Here is a 26083-nt window from a genome sequence, read left to right on the forward strand (position 1 = left end):
ACGGGAACAGGCTCAAATCTCGCTCTGGTATCAGATTTATTTCGCTGTTTTAAGTCTTTTCCCGCCGAGTCGATCTCTCGTTGGTTTTGTCGGACTCGTCGTATCTGGATTCGGAGTCGAAAATTTGGGATTATTTGGATGATGGTTCGCTTCAAACGTTTATTTCTCCGGAGCTGCAGCTGAGCTTTCATTCAGAGTCCGCCCGGATCGTCTCGGCATGATGGATCCTCGTGAGTCCGCGGTCCTCAAACTTTTCCTGCTTGTGTTTTTGGGTAGGTACCGATGATCGATCAGATAGATCGACTGAAGCGTCACTGATGGACGGCGTGTTACTACAGTTATTACAGCTTCATCAAACAGGACAGAGAAATGATGTAACTGTGAATATATGAATACAGTCCAGCTGCAGTAGTACTGTAGTAGTTCTGTTGTTGTACTGTAGCTGGACTGTTGTTGTACTGTAGCTGTAGTAGTACTGTAGCTGTCGTAATACTGTAGTAGTACTGTTGTTGCACAGTAGCTGTAGTAGTACTGTAGTAGTACTGTTGTTGTACAGTAACTGTAGTAGTACTGTAGCAGTACTGTAGCTGTAGTAGTGCTGCTGTTGCACAGTAGCTGTTGTAGTACTGTAGTAGTGCTGTAGCAGTACTCTATCAGTACTGTAGTGGTAGTGTAGCTGTAGTAGTATTGTAGCAGAACTGTAGCTGTTGTAATACTGTAGTAGTGATGTAGCAGTACTTTAGTAGTACTGCTGTTGTACTGTAGCTGTAGTAGTATTGTAGTAGTACTGTTGTTGTACTGTAGCTGTAGTAGTACTGTAGCTGTCGTAGTACTGTAGTAGTGCTGTTGTTGTACAGTAGCTGAAGTAGTACTGTAGCAGTACTGTAGCTGTAGTAGTATTGTAGTAGTGATGTAGCTGTACTTTAGTAGTACTGCTGTTGTACTGTAGCTGTAGTAGTACTGTTGTAGTCCTGTTGTACAGTAGCTGTAGTAGTACTGTAGTAGTACTTTACTTGTACTGTCGCTATACTGTACACAGCAAATTGAGAAGAGTTACATTTCTGGTGTTGGTCAAAGAGTAGAGTTAATTATCCTCTGGACTCAAATCCCTAACATTTAACTCTCAGTTGACAAATAGTTGGTTGAAATGTAAACCCCTACATCATCGCACACACAACGCCAACCCGACACTGAAATTGTTCTGTAAGTATATTAGGTACTTTCTGTTAACATTATGTTTTGAAATTACCTTTCCTCTTCTGGCACCTGGTCTCTTTCAATGATGAGCCACCATGTATGCTGCTACACGGTTACTAGCCATCCCAACCAGTGATAACTTTAGTAGCTTATTCATACTTTTCAGTAAGCTAAAACTTTACAACTGTTGGTAAAGACTGTTGCTTTGAGAAAAGTTTGAGACTACTGAGCCTTTGACTAAGTTAGGTAGCTAAGCTAACGCTAACTGAAGTAGTGTTTCGGTTGTGGGCTGTTTACATGAAGTTAGTGTTAACCATATAGTTGAGTTTGAGTTGAGTAGTTTATGTGGTGCACATGTTTTAAATAAATGTGTTATAACCAAATATGACCTCTGTATTTTATCAAACTTTATTTACCAAGTCATTATTTGTAATTCAGAAGAGCTATATTTACACGTTACAGTGTTAATATGAAGGTAACACTTATATATTTAACAAACAATCCCGTGAGAGAGTTAATATCTAACACTAGATACTAGGGATGCACGATATTATCAGCACCTTATCGGTATCGGCCGATATTGGCTTAAAAACTCGCCGATATAATTAACCAATAAAATAATGGGCTGCTGCATACTTGATTAAATGCCCGACCTCGGCGCAATGTCCCCGGCGCGAAGAAGATCTGCGCGGCGCAGCGTGATGACGTCACGTGTGTCTACCTTCAGCATGAGAGAGTTAGAAGACAAGATGTCCGTGGTGTGGAAGTTTTTCAAAGTGTCTTCAAAGCGAATTAGACAGCAAAGCTGCTATTTGCAATGACTGCTCAGCTCCGGTGATGCGAGGAGGAGCCAAGGCAAAGTCTTTCAACACTACAAACTTGATTAACCATCTCAAGACCCGTCACCCCGACCGTTGTAACAAATGTGATAAGAGTATCACCATTATACTGTACGCTTATTCCAATACAGAAGAGAGTTGATGATCTCTGCAATTAGGTGTGCGGGAAAAAAATATCGGTATCGGTAATCGGCAAAATGAGTTGTAAAATATCGGCATATCGGATATCGGCTAAAAATCTAATATCGTGCATCCCTACTAGATACGAGTGTTAGAAAACGAACACTGGTTAGTGTTAAAACGTGCTTAATTTGTGATCCAAAAAGAGTCAATAAGAGGTGCCAACTCTGTGGTTTGGACCCATGTAGACACGTCAAAAGAATTGGAATCAATTCTGACAGTGTTAATACGGGTATGCTGATTTTGCTGTGTAGTTGTAGTGTAGCTGTGGTTGCACTGTAGTTGTACTGTAGCTTTGGTAGTACTATGGCAGTACAGTATTACTGGACTGAACTTCCTGTTTGGACTCATGAACATTGTGATTCTGTGTTTCAGTCTCAGCTGTTCTGAGTTGTTGGTTTTTATCTGCAGGAGTTCATTGATCACTGTTCACCTCTGGAGATCAATGGTTGAAGTGTTGATCTGAAACCCTGAAGTCTGCTTTTAAAGAGTTCTGTGCTTAATATTCAGCAAGACCTGGACCATGTTTCATTCTCACTCTGTTTAAATACTGACAAATGTGAAGACTGGGTGAAGCAAAATCTGAGATTTGTTTCTTAACATATTAAACATGCTGGAGAATAGTTGTGGAACACATGAAAAGAGGCCTTCAACTACATATTACTGAATTCTGGAGTTAGACATGTCGTTTTTCACAATTTCTGCCTCTAGGTTTTTATTGGCAGCGTGACGTGATGACAAAACGAAGCCTTCCTTAACATAACCCTTCCCTCACACTCTATAAACGCTAAAACACAATGAGCAGTAGTTGTCTGGCTCTGTCTCATTTAGCTAGCTAGCTATGCCTCGCAGAACTTCGCCGGAATTTACAGAAAAGCTCTGAAACCTTATTTAAATCCACTCCACTGTCAGTCTCCACTATCAGTCTCCACTGCCCGCACTGATGTTATGTGCCCAGCATTAAGTGTAAGTGTGCTTATTTTAGAACCAACGTTTAAACAAGAAAAAATGCATTTCCTTGCAGAAAATGCGTGGGAATGCTGAAAGCTGAAATTAAATTGCAAAATGATGAAGATGCTGGAATGATGAGGAATAAATTAGGAAAAAGAAAGAAGACATGGAGAGAATAAAGGAGGAGGAGGGACTAAATGGAGGAAGAAAGATGAAAGAGAGGCAAAGAGAGTAACAGGGACCAGTGGCATCATTAGAGCCAAACATCCGGGGCTTTAGCTTTAGCCTCAAATGTTTTGATCCTAGCCCTGAAGGTTTTTGGTCCAGATTTGATTGTAATGTACTGTAGTGAAGAAGGAACTTTAGTTGTAGTTCCAATTGTTATTGGGGGCACAATAGACCTCTGCACAAGCATGACGACGTTGTCATGACAATGATTGTTGTCAGTGTTGCGCAATCTCTGGGGACAACGGTAAACATGCCAGCGGTTAGCAATAAAAGACATCCATTCAGGATTTCCTTTTCCGCATGCTGCATTGTTTACAGAAAAATAAAGTTTTTTGTGTTATTTATTAACGGGTCTTACCTTTGCCGAAATCATCAAACATCATGATGCAGATTTGTAAAAAGTAAAAATGCAAGCTTTGTCAGGTCTGTCCTCAAGAGGAGAAGAAACAACTTTTAAAATGCTCGTTTGTTGAACGGAGATCGTAGCGATCATTTCTGATGCATTCAAGGGAGTCGGGAAATCTGAACACTGAACAGCTGTTGCAAACTAATGTCGCTTCTGTCCGTTTTGGCTCTTGTTTGTGGCATTCTCATTATCTGTTTGCCCTACAATTCGGCACAAGACCACAGCTCGACAGCTCGTGCATCCACAGCTAGTTGTCGATTAATGATAATCACCTGCTATTTGATTTCTGTCACCTGTTGTCTGCCATTTAGATGTCTGTAATTGAATACTTAGAGATTAGGTAATGAAAGGCTCGTTGCATTTGCAATAAATCTTGTCAATAGTAAATAAATGTCATTGTTTAATCAAATGACATTATATCAATTTTAAGGGAAACGATTTTTTTTTAATTACATTTTTTCATTAGACAGAGTATGTTGTCTTGATGTTTTAGTTTATTTAAAAGTGTCCAGAGTGTAGCTGCCAGTGGTAGTGTGTGTGTGTGTGTGTGTGTGTGTGTGTGTGTGTGTGTGTTCAGGTTCCACTGGCTGTCCTCAGGTCCTCACTGGCACCGATATGTTTTGCAGCTATAATCTCAAATTGTGGTTTTTCTCCCAGTAAATATGTTTCTGTGTGCGTGTGTGCTGTGTTCAAACTCAGGGTGTGTGTGTGTGTGTGTGATCCGTGGGAGGTATGTCTCTCTCACAGCCTGGTATTTAGGGCATGATGAGAGGAAGTGTAGCTCTGTCTCTACCTGCTGGCTGTCACATTGGGAGCAGAGTCTGTCCTCATCTGGCAGCCAACTCTTCCTATGATGACCAGGCCTAACGCTAACCCTAACTCTGATGTAACCCCTGGTTATAACAATAATAATAGCAGTCTAATGTCAAAGTAATATTTACAGACTGTATTAATAAAAAAGAGGGGGAATTGTTGCGGATGTTTTTTGTTGTCAGTACGTGGCTGTCCGAGTTATTTTCTCGTGGCTAGCATACCAGCTGCCTTAAGCTAATAATTACCCTAACCTGGATGACTGAGAACCTTCACAGACATGCCATACAGAATTATTAGTGCTAATACAAATTGGAAACTTTGTAACCAGATTTTAATTGGGATGTCACTGCACATGTCCCTCCACTGCGCGTATCCCTCCACTGCTCATATCCCTCCACTGGCTCCCAGCTGCCGCTCGCATCAGATTCAAACCCTGTCGCTCGCTTACAAACAGCAACAGAAACGTCTCCTGCCTACCTGAACGCCCTCATCCAGGTCTACACTCCGTCCCGCCCACTATGATCTGCCAATGAAAGGCACCTGGTGCTCCCATCACAACAGGGCCCTAAGTCTCTAACTAGACTCTTCTCTGTCGCCCCCCGGTGGTGGAACGAGCTACCAAACTCCATTCGAGTCCCTTTGACCTGTAAGAAGAAGCTACAGACCCAGCTCTTTATGAACACCTCTGACCTTAATGATGTTGATGCTATTGATGATGATGACATGGAGGATGTAGTTTATGCTGACTAGGATTTTCATGATGATGATGATGACTATACTGATCTTGCTGATCTTGCAGATGATTATTATGATTTGAGAAAATAAAAAACGCCCTACACTCTTCCTGTCAGCACCAGTGTCCGATCACACCTGAAGCTGTTTGTTGGCTCTTTCTGACTCCGCCCCCTCCTGTCTCGATCGTTGCTTGTGTTGTATTAACTCTCAGATGTACGTCGCTTTGGACAAAAGCGTCTGCTACATGAAACTGGAACACTGTTTATATTATGTAATATTTTGTTTGATTGCGTGGAAAGCCCTTCTTCCTTTGTCTCTCAGATCTCTCACAGCCAGGTTGAAGCTTCCTGTGGAGCTGATGTTGAGCCCCACATGTGTGTAGTTTTTAGTGTGTTTTAGTGTAGAGGTATTTTCTCTTGACTTCTGGTTTTCTTTTAAAAAACATAATGTTGGTTTTGTTAACAGTCAGGGCCCAGGTCTGACAGAACTTATGCTGCAGGCTCAGGTGCTGCTGCAGACCCTCTTTGGTTGGAGAAAACAACACCAAGTCATCAGTGTATAGGAGACCTTTGACCTCTGTGTCATTCAGGTTGAGGCCAGGTGATGTGGACTGATCTAATTGATTAGCAAATTCATTAATATATAGATTCAGGGGATTCATGACGGGACTGAGGTTACATCCCTGCCTCACTCCTCGACCCCGGGAGAAGTAGGCTGTGTGTTTGTCTCCTACTTTAACAGCACACTCACTGTTGGTGTACACAGACTTAATAACATCGTATGTGTTTCCTCCAATGCCACTCTGAAGGAGTGTGTAGGCCCTCACAGAGTCAAAGGCTTTCTTAAAGCCCATGAAGCATGCAGAGGCCCTTCCTTTCTTCTGCTCTAACTCCTGTTCGATCAGGGTGTGGGGGGTGTAAATGTGCTCTGTGGTGCAGAAATTTGGTAGGAATCAAATCCGGCATCTATTTCAAACCTGGTGGTCTGTGATCAAACTGAGAATCCTCTTATTCAGAAGATCACAGCAGGTTTTTCCCAGGTTACTGTTCACACAGATTCCACGGTAATTATTGGGGTCATATCTGTCCCCGTTTTTATAAAAGGGTGTTTAAAGCTTTGTTCCACAGGTCAGGAAAAACACCAACAGTTAGCCTTGTTCTGTCTGAGGGCCTGGATGCTCTCTGTTACAGATGTATCCAGAGGTTTTTGTCTTTGATCGCTGATTCTAAAGTTTCCCATTCGTTGTGTATTTTCTTTTGTTCAGCGTACTCTGCAATGTTGCTGTAAAGTTTAGTGAAATAATGAACCCAGGTGCTGCCGTTTTGTACTGCTGTTGATCCTGATGTGTTCTGTTCAGCTGGTTCCAGTTGTGCCTGTTTGGACTCTACAGAGTCTTGTGTTTGTCAGAGCTGCTGCTTGGTGTACTGTTCCTTCTTTGCTCTCAGTGGCCCTCATTTATCAAACGAACGTACGGCAGAAAACCGTGCGTACGACCATTTTCACGCAAGCTTCGGCATTTATCAATTTGGACGTGAGCGGAAGCTACGATCAGATCTCACGACAGGTCTGAGCTCGTGTATGCAAATCTGAGTCTGTGGATTTGCGGTGCAGCACAGCAAAATCTGTCGGAGTCTGAAAGTAATTATTAAACAAACCTCAGCTGTCATCTAAGCATCAGCAGCCACATATTCAGAGCAGATCAAACGGATTCTTAAAACGAATAAAACAAAATGATTTTTTGTTTTTACATTTCACGTTTTTACTGATACCACTTTTTTTCTAAAATAATAAAAAAAAATGATGGGTTAAATAGCCTCAACATGACAACTAATTATTGCACATTAAAATTTGAAATAATAATAAATACAAGCCGAAATCCGTGTTTGCAAATGAACTCAAAATAGCCTATGGTAAAATTGTGCAATTGTTTTTGAGCGCAGGTTCAACAGTGCGCACACACGCACACGGGTCACAGTGGAGCGCTGCTTCGGGTTGCTCAAGGGCAGGTGGATCCGTCTTGGACCAGCGGGGGGAACGCTGCTGTATACCCCAGAGAAAGTGTGCGACATTGTTTTGGCCTGTTCAGTTTTGCACAACATTGCATTAGTAAATGGAGTGCCTTTTGATGTGCCGGCGCAGCCAGAGGAGCCGATGCCCAGGGAACCGTGGCAGCACAGCCTCCACTGGGGGCTATACGGAGGAGACAGGACCTCATCAATCGCTTTTAAAATGTAAAGTATACCTTACACTTCTGCAAACGCGCTGCAGTATTTAATCAGTAATGTGATGAAGTGTCCTAGGTGAAATTGGCTAAAGGCATACTAAACACAGACAATGGACAACATTTAGTCATTTAAACATTTTATTAAGGCTTTCGTTCATTTCTTTTAATGTGTTATTTATTGCCTCAAGTGTGCCGATAACTGAGGCAGCGCAGCACGGAGGGCAGAGGGCACGCGCTCGCTCTCTGCAGCCTGACTCGGTGGGTCTGGCTCAGTGGGACCGCTCTGGGGAGGAGACCTGGCCGACATACTGCTGGTGCCTGGCTCTGAAACATTTAAACATACAATAAAAATATATACCCATGTAACATGTGTAAGCCTAATTATTTGTAAGACATTTGTAAGTTATTGAGAATTTTAATCAACCCTCAGCCGGAGTCCGTTCCTGTACGGCAACGCTGTTGACTGCCTGCGTTATCCTCTTCCACACAGCGTTTTATGAGCTCCTTTAACTCCAGTTTTCAGACTGCCAAAAAGCACATCTTTGTTTTGCTCCACCTCAGATGTGAGGATGCCGATTAACATCTCGGAAAAGTTTCTTTTCTTGCCAGTGTTTCTTCTCTCCATGTTTGACCTCAGTGGGCGAGGCCTCCGAACCAGGAATATTTAAGGGCGTAACATGTTAATGACGATCGAATCCAGCCGCCGCATTTATCAAGACCGGATCAATCGTACGCTGGGATTGGTCAGATACGAAAGTTTCATAAATCACACGTGTGTCTTGTCGTAAGACCAATTCTGCGCTCAGATCTGCACCCGTTTTCACGCAGGATTGATAAATGAGGGCCAGAGTGTGTTTGTATTGTTTTAAGGTCTCATGGTAATCACATCATATTTTTGGGTTATTTTAGTCTCTATATTTTTCTTTGATAATTTTCTAATAATAATTATAATAATAATAATAATAATGTGTTTTTCCAATCCTTGTCAAACCATTCATGATTCATTCTCTTTGGTTTTTGATGAGATGTTTTCAGGTTTGATAATGACGCCACTTTATCAAAGATTGCATTGATTTGGTCCACAGCAGAGTTTGCTCCGTCTTTTTTGGGGGAAATAATTTAGGGAGAAATTAATCTATTGAATGTCTGATTAGTGGATTTTCTAAAGCTTTTTAGTGTCTCTCAGCTGGAGAGAGATGCAAGCTGCCATTAAACAGCTTAGTCAACTGAGACAGGTCAACACGGGGTCCACATTATTTGGACAACTGACTCCAAAGATATCTTATAGAATTGAGAACAAACCAAGGGAGAAGAGGAGATCACATTTAAAATCAAACACAGCAGCATCATTCATTTGTTCATGTCTGCCTCTCTGTCAGCAGGTTTTCACTGAGTCGTTTCCAAAAAAGCATCAAAAACAGCCAGAAAAAAAAAGCATTCAGTTTTTTTATTCATGAAAATAAGAATATTTCAAATGTGATCAATGTGGTGAAAATGTGTGAATGTTTCACCCTTACGCAGTCTGCCTGTGATTACAGGAAAAAAAAAAGCTGAATATCTTAAAAAGAACAAAATGTATGAATGTAAAAAGTAGACGCCATCATGTGCTGAAGATGCTGGAACAGACAGCGAAAAATGTACGGAAGAAGAATAAAAAAAAGTAGCAAAATAATAAAGAACAGAATAACAGTAGTGTGAATGCTGAATCAGTAATTGTGAAGAATGTGATTTTACATTGTGTAGCTTCATCGACAAACATACATAACTGCAGAAATGATAGATACGGCCGGTTGCAGCAAATTTGCCGCTGTTTGTTTGTTGTGGAAGGAAAGCACTGTAACGATTTCAGTGAGTCGCTTTGTTGGCGTCTACATGGAGTACTGCCAGAAAGCGCAGGGTTTTCCATAAGCGCCGGCTGTCATCCAAACAGTCGACTAGTCACTTCATTACAGTCATCTGCTGTTTTATATTGTTGATTCTGACTAACTTGCTTTTCCTCTACATGTTAGAAGAACTTGCCTCCGCATTAAATCAATACCCATCCATCCATCCATCCATCCATTATCGTCCACGTATCCGGGGCCGGGTCGCGGTGGCAGCCTACTCAGTAAGGTGACCTAAGCGTCCCTCTCCCCAGCAACATTTTCCAGTTCCCCCCCTTTCTAAAATCCCTTCACTGGCTCCCTGTCCCACTCAGAATTGAGTACAAGGTCTCCCTCCTCACTCATCAGTGCGTTCACGGACATGCCCCCCAATACCTGAAAGAACTCCTCACCCTCCAGACCTCCTCATAATCTGTCTGAAGCTTTTTCACCATTTACGTTCAGCCTTTCTCCAAGGAGCTTTTGGTTTTCTGTTGTTCTCTATGGTTTTAATGGGAGCAATGCTGTCAATGATCTGACATACAACAACGTTGAAATAGATTATGCTTCATGTACTGTTGAATAAACACATCACAGGTGTTGTCACACATTAAGCGCTTATTTATGTTTCTGGGTGCACAGGTCATATTAAAGAAGATGAAAAAATGGTCTGAAATGGAAACATCCAGAATATGAGTAACTGTTATTGTTATACTGAGGCCTTCAGAGAGAATGAGGTCGAGGGTGTGTCCTTGTTTATGTGTGGGCCCCTTAACATGCTGAGAAGATTCAAATGTTTCCAGCACATTGCGGAAGAGTTTTGTGTCTCTATTAGTGTGGTTATCAATATGACTACTGAAGTCACCAGACGACAGTGCAGTCATAGTCGATGGAAGTTTTTAACAGAAATTCTAAAAATTCATCAATAAAACCTTTTTTTAATTTAGGCGGATGATATACTGTATAACTGTAGGAACCGAAGGTGGGCGACGGGGGAGCACTGAACAGAAATGGGAGGTGGAGATGAGGTCACAAGCTGTCTGTATTGGTACTGGACCTGCCGGTATTTGTGGAGTTATACGGGACTAAAACTCCAGAACAGCTTTTTAATCTTATAGTTATAGCAGTTTCATGAGTTAAGGAATTTGAAGGAGAGTGACAGGATGCTGCCTCTACATGAACAGCAAAAGATGAGCATGGGGAACCAATGACACTGGTGCTCGGACCCGGGGGAGGTCAATAGTAGTGGGACTGGTTGGAGAGAGTAGACGTCACAGAATTGTTTTGGTTAACTGATGGTAGAACACATGAAAGGGAAACAGAGTAAAAAATGTTTCCCGACAGGGAAGGTTGAAGGCGAGGTTGAAGTTGTTTATGTAAAAGACACAGTGGGTAGCACAAGCAGATGAGCGTCAGGTGTGCAGCGTTAGTAACTGGCTGAAACGCCCACACCCACAGTCAAAGGAAGGGATCGGCCCGGACATGTGGATGTTACTCACAGACCTTTTCAGCATAGTGAACATGTGCACAAAGTCAGTTTTCAGTAATTCAGTAATTCAGTTCAGTTCATTCTGTTGTTTACGGTTGTCATTTGCACCTACGTGGATTATGACTTTGGTGATTTCTGGTTTATTTGCAAGGACTTCAAGGGCTCTGTCCGTAATGTCAGGGACAGTGGCACCCGGGAAGCAGCATGTTATAACGGAGCCAGATCTGACATTCCTGATTACAGAGTCCCCTATAACCAGGGTTGTGGGCTGATGTGGGCGCTCACCTGAGGGCCTGGAGCTGGTTGTCCTGGAGATGGAATGCTGGAGCGACTCATGGTGACCTGTAGCAGCGGACCGACAGGCTAAGGCTCCACTCGGACACAAAGACCGCTTTGACAGTGGCTGAGCTGAACCAGCGGACGGCTCTGGGTTGTCAGTGGACGGCTGTTGCTCCAACTTCCCCAGCACCTCGAATTTGTTTCCGAGCTGGATGGTCCCAGATCAAATTGGAAGAGTATGGGAGGGATTCCTACCTTTCTTCTTGTTACCCTGGATGACAGTCCAAGGTAACGAAGGAGTGGGCGTGGAACAGTTCTGAATTTTTGACTTAGCACCTCCGGCAGAGAGTCTCAGGTCCACATGTGCATCACAGGAACAGACTGATGAAACATCTGCTCATCTCTCAGCGACTGATTGGCCTCAGGGCTCTTCTGTTCCAACATCTGCAGAATAAAATAAATAGGGTTTTTATAGTTATTTATAGACCTGCTCATGTTGTCATCCACATGTGGACGGCGAGGAAACTGTTTCAGAGTGAACCTGGAAAAAAATCTGTTTCATCATTGGGTTAGAGTTAGTTATGATAAAGTGACGACAGAGATATGTTCGAGCAAACACCACATTCCAAACTGTTTTTGACGAGTTTATATATATATATTCGTATATGTATATATGTATATGTCAGTTGCAGATAGGGTTAGGGTTAGGGTTAGCTGGTGTTCAGCTCTGCTGTGGGCTACAATAGCTGCTAACTGCATTGTGGGTAATGTAGTTACATTTTGAGAATGACACTGTCCGACAGTTTCTTTGTTCAGTCTTTGCAGTAACACTCTCATATATGATTGTCTGAAGGATACAGTACACTAATACTTATTGTGAGGAGCGTCAAAGTAATGACCCGCCTGTCTGTGTGTGTATCTGTCTCTATCTCTAATACATACCGACACTTCTGTCTGTCTGCCTGTCTGTGTCTATCTCTAATACATACCAACACTTCTGTCTGTCTGTCTGTCTGCCTGTCTGTGTCTATCTCTAATACATACCAACACTTCTGTCTGTCTGTCTGTCTGTCTGTCTGCCTGTCTGTCTGTGTCTATCTCTAATACATACCAACACTTCTGTCTGTCTGCCTGTCTGTCTGCCTGTCTGTCTTCTCTTCCTGTGCTGTCTCTCTGGTTTCTTAGAACATAATCTTTATCACGCCTTTCATCCCGATAGTGTTCCAGTAACTGTGATTAATGGTTGAAGTCGTTGGCATGTCGTGACGTAGCGTGAGTGTTAGGTTGACACGGTGCCTTCAGGCTGTTTGTGTCTTTAATGTTTCAGGATTAAACAGACGTGTAAAGTTCTTCTGAAGCCATGATGTCCGTGCTCCTTATCTTTTACCAACAGCTGCATTGAGCATCTGTGCGAGCATCTGTCTCTGATCAGATCAATGAACTTTAATGACAATGTTTGGTTAGAATGATCCAGCACAGACTAAATGATGATGATGATGATGATGAAGATGAAGATCCAGCACAGACTAAATGATGATGATGATGAAGATGAAGATCCAGCACAGACTAAATGATGATGATGATGAAGATGAAGATCCAGCACAGACTAAATGATGATGATGATGAAGATGAAGATCCAGCACAGACTAAATGATGATGATGATGATGATAGTATATTTAGTCTGTGGAGCCCTGATGGCTTATTGGCAGATGGATCTGCTTCATGGGGTTTTTTCTCCTGAACGTCAGATGTCATTTTTCTCTCCACATAGTAAATAGACGGCATTTATATAGAGCTGTTCTCCCAGAGGCCTTCACAGCGCCTGACATTCAATCACAATGTGTGGTTGAAAACACCAACATAACAATCACCAGCTGAGCTGCTGTCGCCTCACTTTCACACACAGATTAAGAGGTGTATGTGATTCTTTGTTTTCTGCCACTCTGCCATCTAATTTCTGTCTCCATCATGGTCATCCAGGACTCCACCTCTTCCAAACCCTGCCCCTTCCTGCTTTTGTTTGTACCCAAAATCCCCCTTTGTCTTTTGTCATTGTCCCTCTTCCTCTTCATCCTCCTTGACCTTGAGACCCCCCTCAGCCTGGACTCCAGTGCTGCATTATCCTACATCCCTCCTCTCCTCTTCACTGTGGTTTAATTTGATCCCTGAGAGGCCGTGTGTGTTTGGATTGACAAAGAATCACCAAACCTTCACAGAGAAATATTTTGGCTTTAGTGCAAAATTCATCCTCTTTGTTAACCTCTTTTAAATGTCTCTTAGTGTCTGTATAGTTCACCGTCCTTTACAAAGTTTCTGCATTAATGTCAGCTGTGAATCTGCCAGCAGTCAGTCACTGTGAAGCCGTTCCTCAGTGTGGCAGGTCGTTCTCTCCTGCAGCTCTGAGCGTCATCTGAACAGAGTTTAATATCGTCTGAACGCCTCGCTGACCTTTCAACCCTGATAATCAAAAGAATTAAACATTTACACATAGAAACTGCTGAACAACACTCTTTCTCCTCTGGTACTCCTCTGTTTCTCCTGTTACTCCTCTTTTTCGCTGGTATGTTTCAGTATTGATCATTTATTTATTTATTTATTTTAGATGCTGTTTATTCATTTTTCACAAAAATATTATGACAAACATTGGCATACAGAACATAAAGTATAACAGAACACAACACACAACCAGAGCCATGACAAGAGAAATTGCATCTTCTATTTGCAACATAAAACACATGTATATCTTCCCCCTCCCACCTAGTGACTGGTCCTCCACCCCTCCCTAACTCAGCCCTCAGAAGCATAAGAACAAGAGCTGAAGTAAAAGAATAAATCATAATTTACGTATTGTATTGACCCGATTCCATGTAGGCCGTCCAGGGGTCCCAAGTCTTGTGAAACAGACGTGGCCAGCTCTAATGGCAGCACATGAATGAACTTCATTATTCCACAGAGTAACATCAGGGGGGTCTTCATGAGTCCACTTAGATGCGATGGATGTTTTGGCAGCTGTAATGGCTAAGCTCACAAAACCCTTTATCCCCTGAGGGGGGAGCTTTAAATCAATCAGGTCACCCAGCACAGTGACCACAGGTGATCGAGAAATATTCCATAGTAATACTTTTCCAAAAACATTCTCCAATAATATGTAAATATGTAGTCATTGGGGTAAATATGTAGTCTGGGGTTAATATGTAGTCATTGGGGTAAATATGTAGTCTGGGGTTAATATGTAGTCATTGGGGTAAATATGTAGTCTGGGGTTAATATGTAGTCATTGGGGTAAATATGTAGTCTGGGGTTAATATGTAGTCATTGGGGTAAATATGTAGTCATTGGGGTAAATAATTAGTCTGGGGTAAATATGTAGACTTTGGGGTAAATATTTAGTCTGGGGTAAATATGTAGACTTTGGGGTAAATATGCAGCTTCAGAGAAAGTGTGTTGCCACGTCCTGTCCCCCAGTATGAGGAGGAGAGAGAGGACTCATCGGTCCATGTGACCCTGTACGTCGTAGTTCCCTTGGTCCAGCTTGTTGTCCTTTTAGAAGCTCATATGTTCATGTGTGTCTGCACACTGAGAGCAGTGTAAAAGCACAGGTAGTCTTTGTATGTGCACACACACTGATTCTAAAAGCAACACTTATTTTTTACTTTTCGTTGTCATATGAAAGTAAGTATTTAGTTGATGTAAAAGTCCATACAGTGTCTGTAGTTTGATTTACTTCTGTCTGTATTGATAATGAATCTGCGTCTCACCAACATCCCACGTGATAAGCACTCTAAAATAAGATATCCACTCTGTTCCTCTGCTTCCTCCCGTCCTGCTTAGAAGTTTTCTGCAGTTCAAACAAAACAAACACTTCCTTCAGATGTTCTCCGTGATCTCGCTGCTTCACTTGTTTTCCTGCAGAAGGTGAACCTCGGGGGGCCAAAAATCTTCAAACAGCAGAGGGGCGGGGGTGGGGGTCAGGGAGCTTTTCCTGGATGTTGAGTGTGAGCCTCAGATTCACTCAGACATCGAGACCTCACAAGTCTTCATTCAGAAACACTGCAGACAGTACTTGTGTGTGTTTTTAGCTCATGAACTTTACTCTCAAAGGGCCGTGTCTCGGCAGCGGAAGGCGCACAACGTACAGTGCACGGCACTCAGTGATTTAGGGCGTGTCTGACGTACTATTGCTTGTCACACGACGCACAATCTGGGAGCAAACTGAGGCGCAAGGCACAAAGAGGTTGGCTTAAGTCCCTGGATTATTCATAGGTGTGTTTTTGGCATAACATGAATCAAACCAATCAGAGTGTGAGCTCTCATTCCCTTTAAGACCCCAGTCCGCCTGCAGGCAGGCGTGTTGCTATTTACACAGCGGATTTCAGTCTTTCTTCTGCCGGACCCCGACCAGCATATTTAACGTATTTCTTTCCACTGTGTCCTTGAACACGCAGAAAAAACACAGGTCACTGTACGATACATGTGGAAGCACAGATTGATGTTAAAGCCACTGAAGCGATCCCACTGCAGCAGAGCCGAAAATGAAAAGAGGCACGCTGAGTACATTTACACACGAGGCACAGCATTAATGATTTAAGTCTCCAGACGGACAGGATCTGATGTTTACTAAAGTTCTGTGTGACCATCAAAGACAGGTCGGCTGTAAATGTTTATTTTAGGGATGCACGTTATCGGTATCGGCCGATATGGGCTTAAAAACGAACTAACGGATATCGGCCAACAAGATAGCAAAACTGCGAGGAGGAGCCAAGGCAAAGTCTTTCAACACTACAAACTAGATTAACCATCTCAAGACCCGTCACCCCGACCGTTGTAACAAATGTGATAAGAGTATCACCATTATACTGTACGCTTATTCCAATACAGAAGAGAGGTGATGATCTCTTCAATTAGGTGTGCGGGAAAAAAATATCGGTATCGGTAATCGGCTAAATGAGTTGTAAAATATCGGCATATCGGATATCGGCAAAAAATCCAATATCGTGCATCCCTAGTTTATTTACTTCTTGTTGCTGCTGGATCACACGGCTGTGTTCTGTCCCTGCGTAATGGAGACTGGACAGGGTTTTAATATCTGTGGGCACGATTGTCGGGGCCACAGGGAGTTATGCCTGAGTATGGTCATTCATTTATTTCCTCTTAGTTGCGTGTGTGTGAGTGTGTCTCGGTTTCTGCTGCATCATAGCGAGCGTGCGTCTGAATAAGCGCGCAGTATGGAGAGCTTTGTGTCGGTCGGTTGCTCCTCCAGTCTGCATGTCCAAGATACTGATATCCGATAGTAAAGAAATATTAAGTCAACATTGATCAATTATTGATAGATAATACCGCCCCTCCTCTCTCCCCCCTGTGTTCCTCACCCTCTGAATGCTCTTTCTCTTCTCCTGCCTGCAGCTGATTTCACTTCCTGTTCGAGGACAGATGGTGCAGCAGGAAGAGACTAAATAAAGCTGATTTATTTCCATCTTCAGTCTCTCACATGAGGTTTAAACAGCAGAAAAGACCTTCTTCACTTCCTGTTTTAAACTCTCATTACTTTGTGATGTCATCAAATCCTAAATCTTACTCTCAAATTAAATCTGTTGTGATGAACAATCATGACTTCCTGTCCTGCTGATATTTGATGAAGGAGCTCTGTCACATGTTAGGTCTGGTCTGTATTCATGTTTCTCACAGGAAGTGTGTGAAGGACTGAACAGGTACTGGATGGCGTCTCAAACGCTCTGCTGGGTTTGCCAACAAACTTTGACTTGGCACTTTTGGTTGAGGGAGAATCTAATGAACCTCTGGTTCATGTGAAATTACTTCCTTTATACATCATCATGGAATAAAATAAGACCTAATGATGCTACTTTCATTACATCCGTCCTTCTAACTGTCAGCTTTCTCGCAATAAAAAATGTTCCGTGTATTTTTAAGTAATTTTAATTCATCGTCTGAGAAGAGCTCATTTAACAAAGTATTCAAACTGTAATTCGTTAGTTATACTGATGACGTGATGAAGAGCGTGGCTGATCTCACATCAGTCGCTCTTCATGAACACATCTGAGCGTGAGGCTGGTTTAGTCATCACAGAGGAGGAAGTGATGAATGAATGAACAGACCATCAGTGTGACTGAGAGAGGTTCAAACATTCAGTCACTATAGAACCAGAGATTCATCAGCACTTCTGACGTGCTGAAGATGGTATTGTGCACTTTAATTATTGTTTGTTTGAATGACTTTTTCTACAAAGTTACTGAGTCTATTGTTATTATTATTAGCGTTATAAGAAATATTATTGTTATGTATTCTGTGGTTTCAAAAATGATGCTACTTGAATATTGAAAGCTGAAGCTTCCTTTCTTTCAGTGTTATAATAAATCAGTGTATCTCAGCAGCAGTAACAGGTCGTTGGAGTTCTCTTATCATGAGTGTACTTCATCAGACAGCAGTGGGATATTTGCTGAGCTCATGTACTCAGGAAGTGTTTATGTTTGACTTGAGTTCATACTGGACACGTTGTTTCTGGACTCGCCTGCTTGAGGCTTCATGTCTGCAGAAACCTTTGAGAGACTAAGCTTAACTGCGAGTGCAGTGACTGGCTGTCGTGTTAGATGTACTGATTAGAAAACACTCAGAGGGTCTGAATAATGATTTTCTGTCTGTGCCAGTCTTCACTGTCCTTTGATTCCCTTTGAAAGACGGGCAGGAAGTGGATTTAATATATCCAGAGTGTCTGGACCTGGCTTTGTGACCTCTGAACTTGTGAACTGTGTCTCTGAACAGTCTGATGAAGACGAGGGCGACTCGCTGTCACCTTCAAGCCTTTGAGAGCTCTGCCTCATCGTTCACAGCGTGGAATTTAAAAAGGTTTTCCTTTTTTCTTCAAATGCAGAAAGTTTTGTGTTACTTCAGAACTTCTGGAGAAGGGTTGTATGAACTCTTTCTCACTGAAGATTAAAACACAGTGAGTGTAAAAAGGTTTTCATGCCGTTGTGTGCAACTTTACTTTGTGATTATTTTTAGCTTTTCTGATTTGATAAATAATGTTTCTCAAACTTTGTTTGAGACTTTCCTGAAAAGAAAAGGTGACATCTTTCTGATTTGGAAGATTTATTCAACCTGACCTGAGATTTCCCGATATGTAATATAATATAATATGATATAATATAATATAATATAATATAATATAATATAATATAATATGATATAATATAATATCATATAATATAATATAATATGATATAATATAATATGATATCATATAATATAATATAATATAATATGATATAATATAATATGATATAATATAATATAATAAACAGTTTTTATATTTAATATTTGAACTTGTTCAGTTGAATTTCACAATTCCTTCTTCTGTTTCTTTACAGTCAACACGTCCATGATGAGAGGATCAACAGGTGAGTTCTGTTCATTAATCAGTCTGTTCATTTATTATTAGAAATATTCATCTCTCCATCTATAAATTAAAATAATTGAAGTTGTGTCCGTCTTTGGCTAAAACATAAACTTTTTAAGAATAAAAAAATTTAAATTACAGTTTTAAAAAATATTTTTTTTATATAAATAAAAACAAAAGAAGAATAAAATAGAATTAATCTATTGAAAACACGCTTCTGAACACTGTTCGAGCGACCTTGGACCCGCTCCAATTTGCCTACAGGTCACGCAGATGTTTTGACGATGCACTTTATTGAATATAATTCTGGCACATCTAGAGGGCGCTAAAACTTTTGTACGCCTGGTTTTTCATATCTTAGCAGAGAGGCTAAAGAACATCCTGACAGATGTCAACGTGGGAGAGTTAATGGTGTATTCTCTGATGCTCTTTTCTCTTCTACTGGTTCGCCGCAGGGTTGCGTCCTCTCACCTCTTGTATTTGTCCTCTACACAAGCGAATGCCAGAGTCAGCATGTGGGGCGGCACATTTTAAAGTTTGCTGAAGATTCAGTCGTGTGTCTTTTAAGCACTGATGACCCTGATCATGGCCCTGTAGTGGCAGATTTCACTGACTGGTGCAAGTCCTCCTTTTTGGAGATTAATGTGTCCAAGACAAAAGAAACGGGCGTTGATTTTAGGAAGAATCCCAATGTCATCTCTCCCGTGCTGATAAATGGTCAGGCTGTGAAGTGGTACAGCAGTACAAATATTTGGGCACAGTCATTGATGATAAACAGCACTTTTATGAGAATGTTTTATTGAATCTGTTCGTACCTTTTCTTTTATCTGTTGGTACGGGTTACTGACCGTGAAAAACCAGAGTAGACTGAAGGGTAAAGTAGCAAGCATTGCCTTAAATGACCTCCCAAATCTGCACAAGGTCAGGTCTCTAGATAAGGCCGAGTCACTTCTCGCTGACCCAAGTCCCCGCAGGGAGAGTTCTCAGTGCTTCCGTCTCTCCGCAGATACACTTCACTGAGAAGCAAAACTAACAGACACAAAAAATTGCTTCTCCCGGCTGTCATTAGCCTTTTAAACACGCGTGTGTAATATATGTAATGTCTTTATTATTATTTATCTCTTTTATTGTATTGTATTGTCCTCTGTTGTGTTTGCTGTTTGTACTGCTGGCTGTGAAAAAAATTTGCCCCTGGAGGATAATAAGGTAACCTTAACATTAATCACCGAATCTGCTGCTTCTTCTTCTTCCTCATCTATGTGTCTCTTCAGCAGCAGACAGTATGACAGTGGAGGTTACGCCCCCCCCTCACAGGAAGTTGTGTAATGAGTCCCGCCTGCAGTGGGAGGTGGAGGTGTGTGGAGACGACTTTAAGAAGGACATGGACCACGTGGATCCTCAGTACTGGTGCAACCTGACACACTTCATCAGGTGTAGTACATATACGTTTTATATTATATTGTTTTCATGATACAATATATATTATATATAACTACTGTGCAGTGGTAGAGTAGTGTTATTTCCCACTCTGTTGTACTTCATGCTTTAATAAGCACTTTGAATTGCTCTATGTATGAATGGTGCTCCATAAATAAACTCTTGCCTCACATACAAAGCTCAGCGTTCAAGTTCAATGAGGGGGTTTTATGCTGTTTCACATTTGAATACTTCACTGCTGTGAACGCCACGTTTCATGCAGTTTTTTCTACACACTGCACTTTGTGGTGTCACAAAGTGCAGCCTCAGCAGGCTTCGGAGAGCTTGCCAATCAGAAGAAAGCGGGCTTGTTGGGGCAGGGTTTCTCAAAGGGACAGAGCTGACTTTCAGGCAGAGGCTGTATGAGAGCCTGCACAGAGCAGCAGGGTGTGTATGCTAAGCTATTCCACAGGTATCACAGAGTGAAATATGGAGCTCAAGCTAGCATAATACCCCCCCCCCCCCCCCCCCCCCCGTTAAACTTAACTACAGAAATTATTAATTTTTGTTCAGTAATTTTATTTATTTATTTTAGTTTGAAGGAAACGGTTTGTCAGCAGCAGATTGCTGCGGCCTGGAAGGACGAGATAAGAAAGAGAGAGAGAGACTGTGGGAGCGAGACGCCTCGTGTTTATACAACCAGTGACCCAAACCTCTGTAAACACACGCACACACACACACACACACACGCACGCACGCACACACACACACACACACACACGCACGCACGCACACACACACACACACACGCACGCACGCACGCACATACACAACACGCACACACGCACACACACATGCAAACACACATGCACACACACACACGCACACACACACACACACGCACACACACATGCACACACACACACGCACACACACACACACACACATGCACACACACACATTCCTAAGACTGAGCTTAGCTGCTGCCAAACACTCAGCCAGCATGACGGCTGATGTTGAAAACCAGTCACACACAATACAGGCTGTGTGTGTGTGTGTGTGTGTGTGTGTGTGTGTGTTCAGTGATATAACTTTAATAACATATTGATTTCCTGTCCTGAGCAGCTCCAGTATCAGTGTGAGTGTTGAGAAGCAGCAGGTCTGTGCGGACCTTATTATTCCTTAATATTGACCCAGTCCTGTCAGACTTGTCAGTCTGTATTGAGTCCTCAGCGGCCCCCGTCTGCCCCGATGTTCTCTGTCGTCCCCTGTTGGTCTCTTGTGGCCCCTGATGGTCTCTTACAGTCTCTGGTGGTCTCTGTCTGTCTCTGTCTCTCTTTGGCCCCTGGTGTTCTCTAGTGGTCTGTGATGGTGTCTGGTGGTCTTTAACAGTCTCTGGTGGTGTGTGATGGCGTCTGACTGTCTCTAGTGGCGTCTGACTGTCTCTGGTGGCGTCTGTATGTCTCTGGCTGTCTCTAACAGTCTCTGGTGGTGTGTGATGGCGTCCGACAGTCTCTGGTGGCGTCTGTAGGTCCCTCTTTAGACCCTGTTTCGACCACATCTTTCTATAGTCATCACATATTACTCATATTGCCTCTATTAACAGTTATAGACCATTTAGGTTAGCAGGTCTTTATGTGGATCAGGACACACAAGAGTCCTGTGTTAGTACTTTTAGTACTGTAACATATAAATATTGCAGTTTACTGTTAGCACTGTAGTACGACATTTGGAATCATGGTCATCAGAGTGTCATCATTGTACTATTGGAGCCACATGTCTGTGTATAATGTTGCTAATTGGCAGCATAAAGAGAAAAAATAAAGAAGGGTCCCTGCATGGACCCCTGAGGGACTCTGGTCACCAGTAGATATACCAGCACAGTGCTGCAGCATCTCAATCAGATACTTAAATCTTTTCATTAAAAATGTGTTTCAGGTTCACAGCAGTCCGAATTACGAACTGTGGCAGGCGATGGAAATATTTGTTTCTGTAAAAGAGGTCAAAGAAACGCTGACAGATCTGATAGACGGTTTCATGCTTTGTTCAGTCGGTGCAGGAAGTTAAACATTTTAGAAAGTGTACAGCAGTTATTGTGGTTTGGTTTCAGGCAGAACAGTTTTAACAGCTGAGCTTTGGTGAGTATCACAGAACGTCACAGAGAACGTCTTTAGATTCAGAGGTTGAAAACAGTATTTGGAGCCGCGTACATAGAAGCCATATGTCTGTTCTACTGGTTAATTATTCTTCCTGGATGTCATAAGGAAACTGTCTGGACCTGGACCTCCATGTGTTTACAGTCACAATCATGGATTTCTTTCATAAACATTAACCTCAGATGAAAATACTTTCTGTCATGAGAGTGATGTTTTTTACTTCTCCAGTGCTTTCAGCACCATCCGGCCACCTCTACTGGGTGAGAGGTCCTGCCATCTTCAGAAGTTTTCTAATGACTCTGCTGTAGTTGGATGTATCAACAACGGTGAGGAGGCTGAATACAGGACCCTCTCCAGCTCAACGTGGCAAAGACAAAAGATCTGATTGTGGCTCTGAGGAGGGCTAAGGCACCGGTGACCCCTGTTTCCATCCAGGGGGTCAGTGTGGACACTGTGGAGGACTACAAGTACTTGGGGGTGTACTTGGATAACAAACTGGACTGGGACAAGAACACTGACACCGTCTACAAGAAGGGCCTGAGCCGTCTCTACTTTCTGCGGAGGCTGAAGTCCTTTAACATCTGCAGGACGATGCTGAGGATGTTCTTCGAGTCTGTGGTGGCTATAGTGCTGTCCTGTTTGCTGGTGTGTGCTGGGGCAGCAGGCTGAGGGTCGCTGCACGTTCAGACAAAGACTCATTCCCCCATGATGCACCACAGAACGCCACAGGAAGTCATTCCTGCCTGTGGCCATCACACTTTTTAACCCTCTCTCTGAGTGTCAGACACTTATTTTTCAGCTGAACTGGACAATACTTTGTGTAACACTGCAGCATTCATGCTGCATTTACTGTTCCCTTCAACAAGTTCTCATTTAACTGTTCATAATTCTGGTGTTTATGTTTAAATCACTGATAGATATCATTTCTCAGAATTTTAATCTTGTATATCTGTTCTTATATTATTATTACTATTATTATTATTTGGTCATATATTACACCCTATGCACATATCTGTCCATATTTCATATATTCTAATACTGGATGCACATGCTTCTATTTTTATTCTTTTTCTATTTCTCTTTATATTGTTTTGTACATTTGTATTGATCATAATTCACATATTTTACATATTGCTTACTTCTATTTATATTTCTTAATGCTTCTGGCATCAGAGCAACTGCAACATCCGAATGTCCCCCGGGATAAATAAAGTGTTTCTGATTCTGATTTCAGAGAACACAGGGTTTAAAAAATGAGGTCATTTTCAGTCTTGATGGATGAGTTATTATCCTTCTCTGTGAAATGTATTTCATTAATCTGCCTACAGCTGTGTCCACTGTGTGAGCAGGAAGTTAAAAGTATAAATGTGACCCTGCAGGAAATCTTCAGCTGGTGATGCTCTATTAACCCCCCCTTTCTCTTCCTCCGCTTTGTCTCCTCAGTGAGTACCACATCTTCACTCTCTGCACAGAGACAAAGTCCATAGCTGTCCACTGCTACTGGCCGAACCCGCTGGTAGAGGGCTACATCATCCGCATACACAAGCACTTTTTTTCCAACTGCACATATGAGCCGGAAGTATGGGTGGACCCACCGGACGACACGCTCACCATCCTCATCCTCATCCCTGTTTTCCTCACTTTGGCCATGATTGCCCTGGTGGTCTGGTGCAGCAAGAGGAGCGATCTCCTGGCTTAGCAGCCGAGGACGGAGATGTTCAGGGTCAAAAGTCGGTTGGTCAGGTTACCCTATCAGTGGTGCTGCAAACTACCTAAACATCCCGTGAAAATTAACAAGGAGCTGTCTGGTAGCAGCATTTGTGGTTGGTGCAGCTGCACCTGACCAAGAAAAACTCCATCACACTAAACAACGTGGAAGAGCCAGGCTAACTGAATGCTCTTGTTTTAATTATTCAAGCTAAGCTAAGGTAACCAGCTGCTGACTGAAGCTTCTTTTCAACATATAGACATGGGAATGGAATCAGTTTAACAGTCTTGTTTAACAGTGATTAAGATTATTTTCTCTAGTTTAAAAGAAGTCATCAATGATTGGGTAACTTGACCAGCGGGACAATAAATAAAATGTCTGGGCTCACTTTGAAGCTCGGACCCAGAGTATCGACCTTGGAGATTCTTGTCAGAGCACTGTATCGTTGCTGAAAGCCAAAGTATTCGCCGATCATCAGAGGCAGTGACTCTAATCCCAGAGGACACATCTGGTTAATACTTTAAGACTGTGTGTGGCTTTGATACAAAAAGGAGCCAAATTTGGACTGAATTTTGTTTCTGCAAGTTTTATCTCTGTGATGAGTTACTCAGTGGACTGTCACACTGGAATAGACACAGTGGTGTGCAAACCAAAGACACCATGATTTATATATGAATCACTGGGACTGTTTTATAGCACTGTAACTTATAAGATACTGAATTAAATACTGTTGATATTCCCACAGAGATCATTGAGATCTCACACTGTACAGTTCTGCTCTCTGTGCTGTCTACTGTATCTGCATTTCCACACAGACCTGAAAACCACACTGATGCTGAACTGATGTAATCACGACTTCAGTTCTCAGACTGAACCAAGCACTGCTTTGTTGTTGTCCTCCAAAGCGCGAGGCATCGTCCTGTTTGTCACACTGAAACTGAAATTCAAAGTTCCTCCATTAAAAATCATTAAATAACAGATTTTTCTCTTTCATCACATGAACAGCAACACTCACTGACTGTGTTTGTCAATCAAAAGCCTGACCTATATTCTTCTCAGAGGTCTCTGAGGTAGTCTACAAACCGGTGTTGGGACCGGACTGGGCCTCTGAGTCAGACTCCATAAGTAAAGGGAGGTATTCCAAATGGCTATTAAAAGAAACGAACAATTATTCAAAATAATTATTGATTATATAAATGATGTGATTTAATCTACATTAAATCACCTCTGTATGGGGCACCACTTAACAAAGTTAAGAAAATAACCATCTAATTACCTCAGTCTCATAAAGTATACTAGACTATCAATGCAGGCTCTGATTAATAATTAACTTAATAACTATAATTATAGATAGCTAGTAGGTTGAAGGATTTGGAGTTCAAACGCAGCAGAGGTTGGCAGTATTCATTCTTGCACAACATTAAACAGACAGCATTTTATTCCACACAATGATTTATTTAAAAAGCAGAAGTCAGCCACTGATTTCAGAGTGTCCCGATCAAGCCCGACCACAGAGCGGGCCTTCCTCACCAGCTTGTAGAGTCTGTTAGTCTCCCCAGCCTTGATGCCACCCCACCAGCACACCACAGCAAAGAACAGTGTGCTGGCCACGACAGACTGGTGGAAGGCCTTCAGGAGCCAGCTGCAAACACTGAAGGACCTGAGTCTCCTCAGGAAAAGCAGCCTGCTCTCTTTCCACCTAGCTTGAGGTAAGAGTTGGACAGGGTGAGGGGTGCAGGGAAGAATCCATTGTCCTGTAGGTGTTGTACCATGTAAGCTAACTAATGCTAATATTTACATGTGTAAGTGTGTGTGGGTGTGTGTGAGAGAGAGAGAGAGAGAGAGCGAGAGAGAGAGAGAGAGAGAGAGAGAGAGAGAGAGACAAGGGGTGTGTCTGTCTCAGGACAGGCAGAGATCAAAATTGAGAAAGTGTCCATTAAGAGACCACGTGGCTTCAGTGGCAAATAGGGGAAACAAAGAACTCTGAATAACTGACTGAATAAAATGGCCGATCCAAAGATGGTCACTGAATGCTGTCCTTTGTCTCAACCAACCTGCACTGAGCACACAGGACGGGCGAGACCCAGAAAAATAACCGGGAGGTTGAATTCCTGGCTGTTTAGTCTGGTCAAAGGGTCAAAAGGTCAGTCCAAAATGTTGTATGTGAGTAAGTCTTAAGAGTGCCGAG

At 42.3% G+C, this 26083-nt stretch overlaps 1 protein-coding gene across 4 annotated transcripts; it reads left to right on the forward strand.

The window, feature by feature from the left end:
• On the forward strand, window positions 1–24871 carry LOC138595975 (receptor activity-modifying protein 3-like). Of its 4 annotated transcripts, none has more exons than XM_069667524.1 (4): window positions 1–272; window positions 18587–18616; window positions 19887–20046; window positions 23631–24871. In XM_069667524.1, the coding sequence occupies exons 1-4, from the start codon at window positions 218–220 to the stop codon at window positions 23884–23886; spliced, it is 501 nt and encodes a 166-aa protein (XP_069523625.1). In that variant the 5' UTR covers window positions 1–217; the 3' UTR covers window positions 23887–24871. The 4 variants fall into 4 exon arrangements, with proteins under 4 accessions (XP_069523625.1, XP_069523626.1, XP_069523628.1 ...); XM_069667525.1 differs by having other exon boundaries at window positions 19890–20046; XM_069667527.1 differs by lacking the exon at window positions 23631–24871 and adding an exon at window positions 22416–22886.
• Window positions 24872–26083: the final 1212 nt, after the last annotated feature.

The sequence above is a fragment of the Semicossyphus pulcher genome, unplaced genomic scaffold, assembly GCF_022749685.1.
Source record: "Semicossyphus pulcher isolate SPU_LCO1_2020_fin unplaced genomic scaffold, fSemPul1.0.p SCAF_18, whole genome shotgun sequence".
In the NCBI taxonomy this organism is placed as follows: domain Eukaryota; kingdom Metazoa; phylum Chordata; class Actinopteri; order Labriformes; family Labridae; genus Semicossyphus; species Semicossyphus pulcher.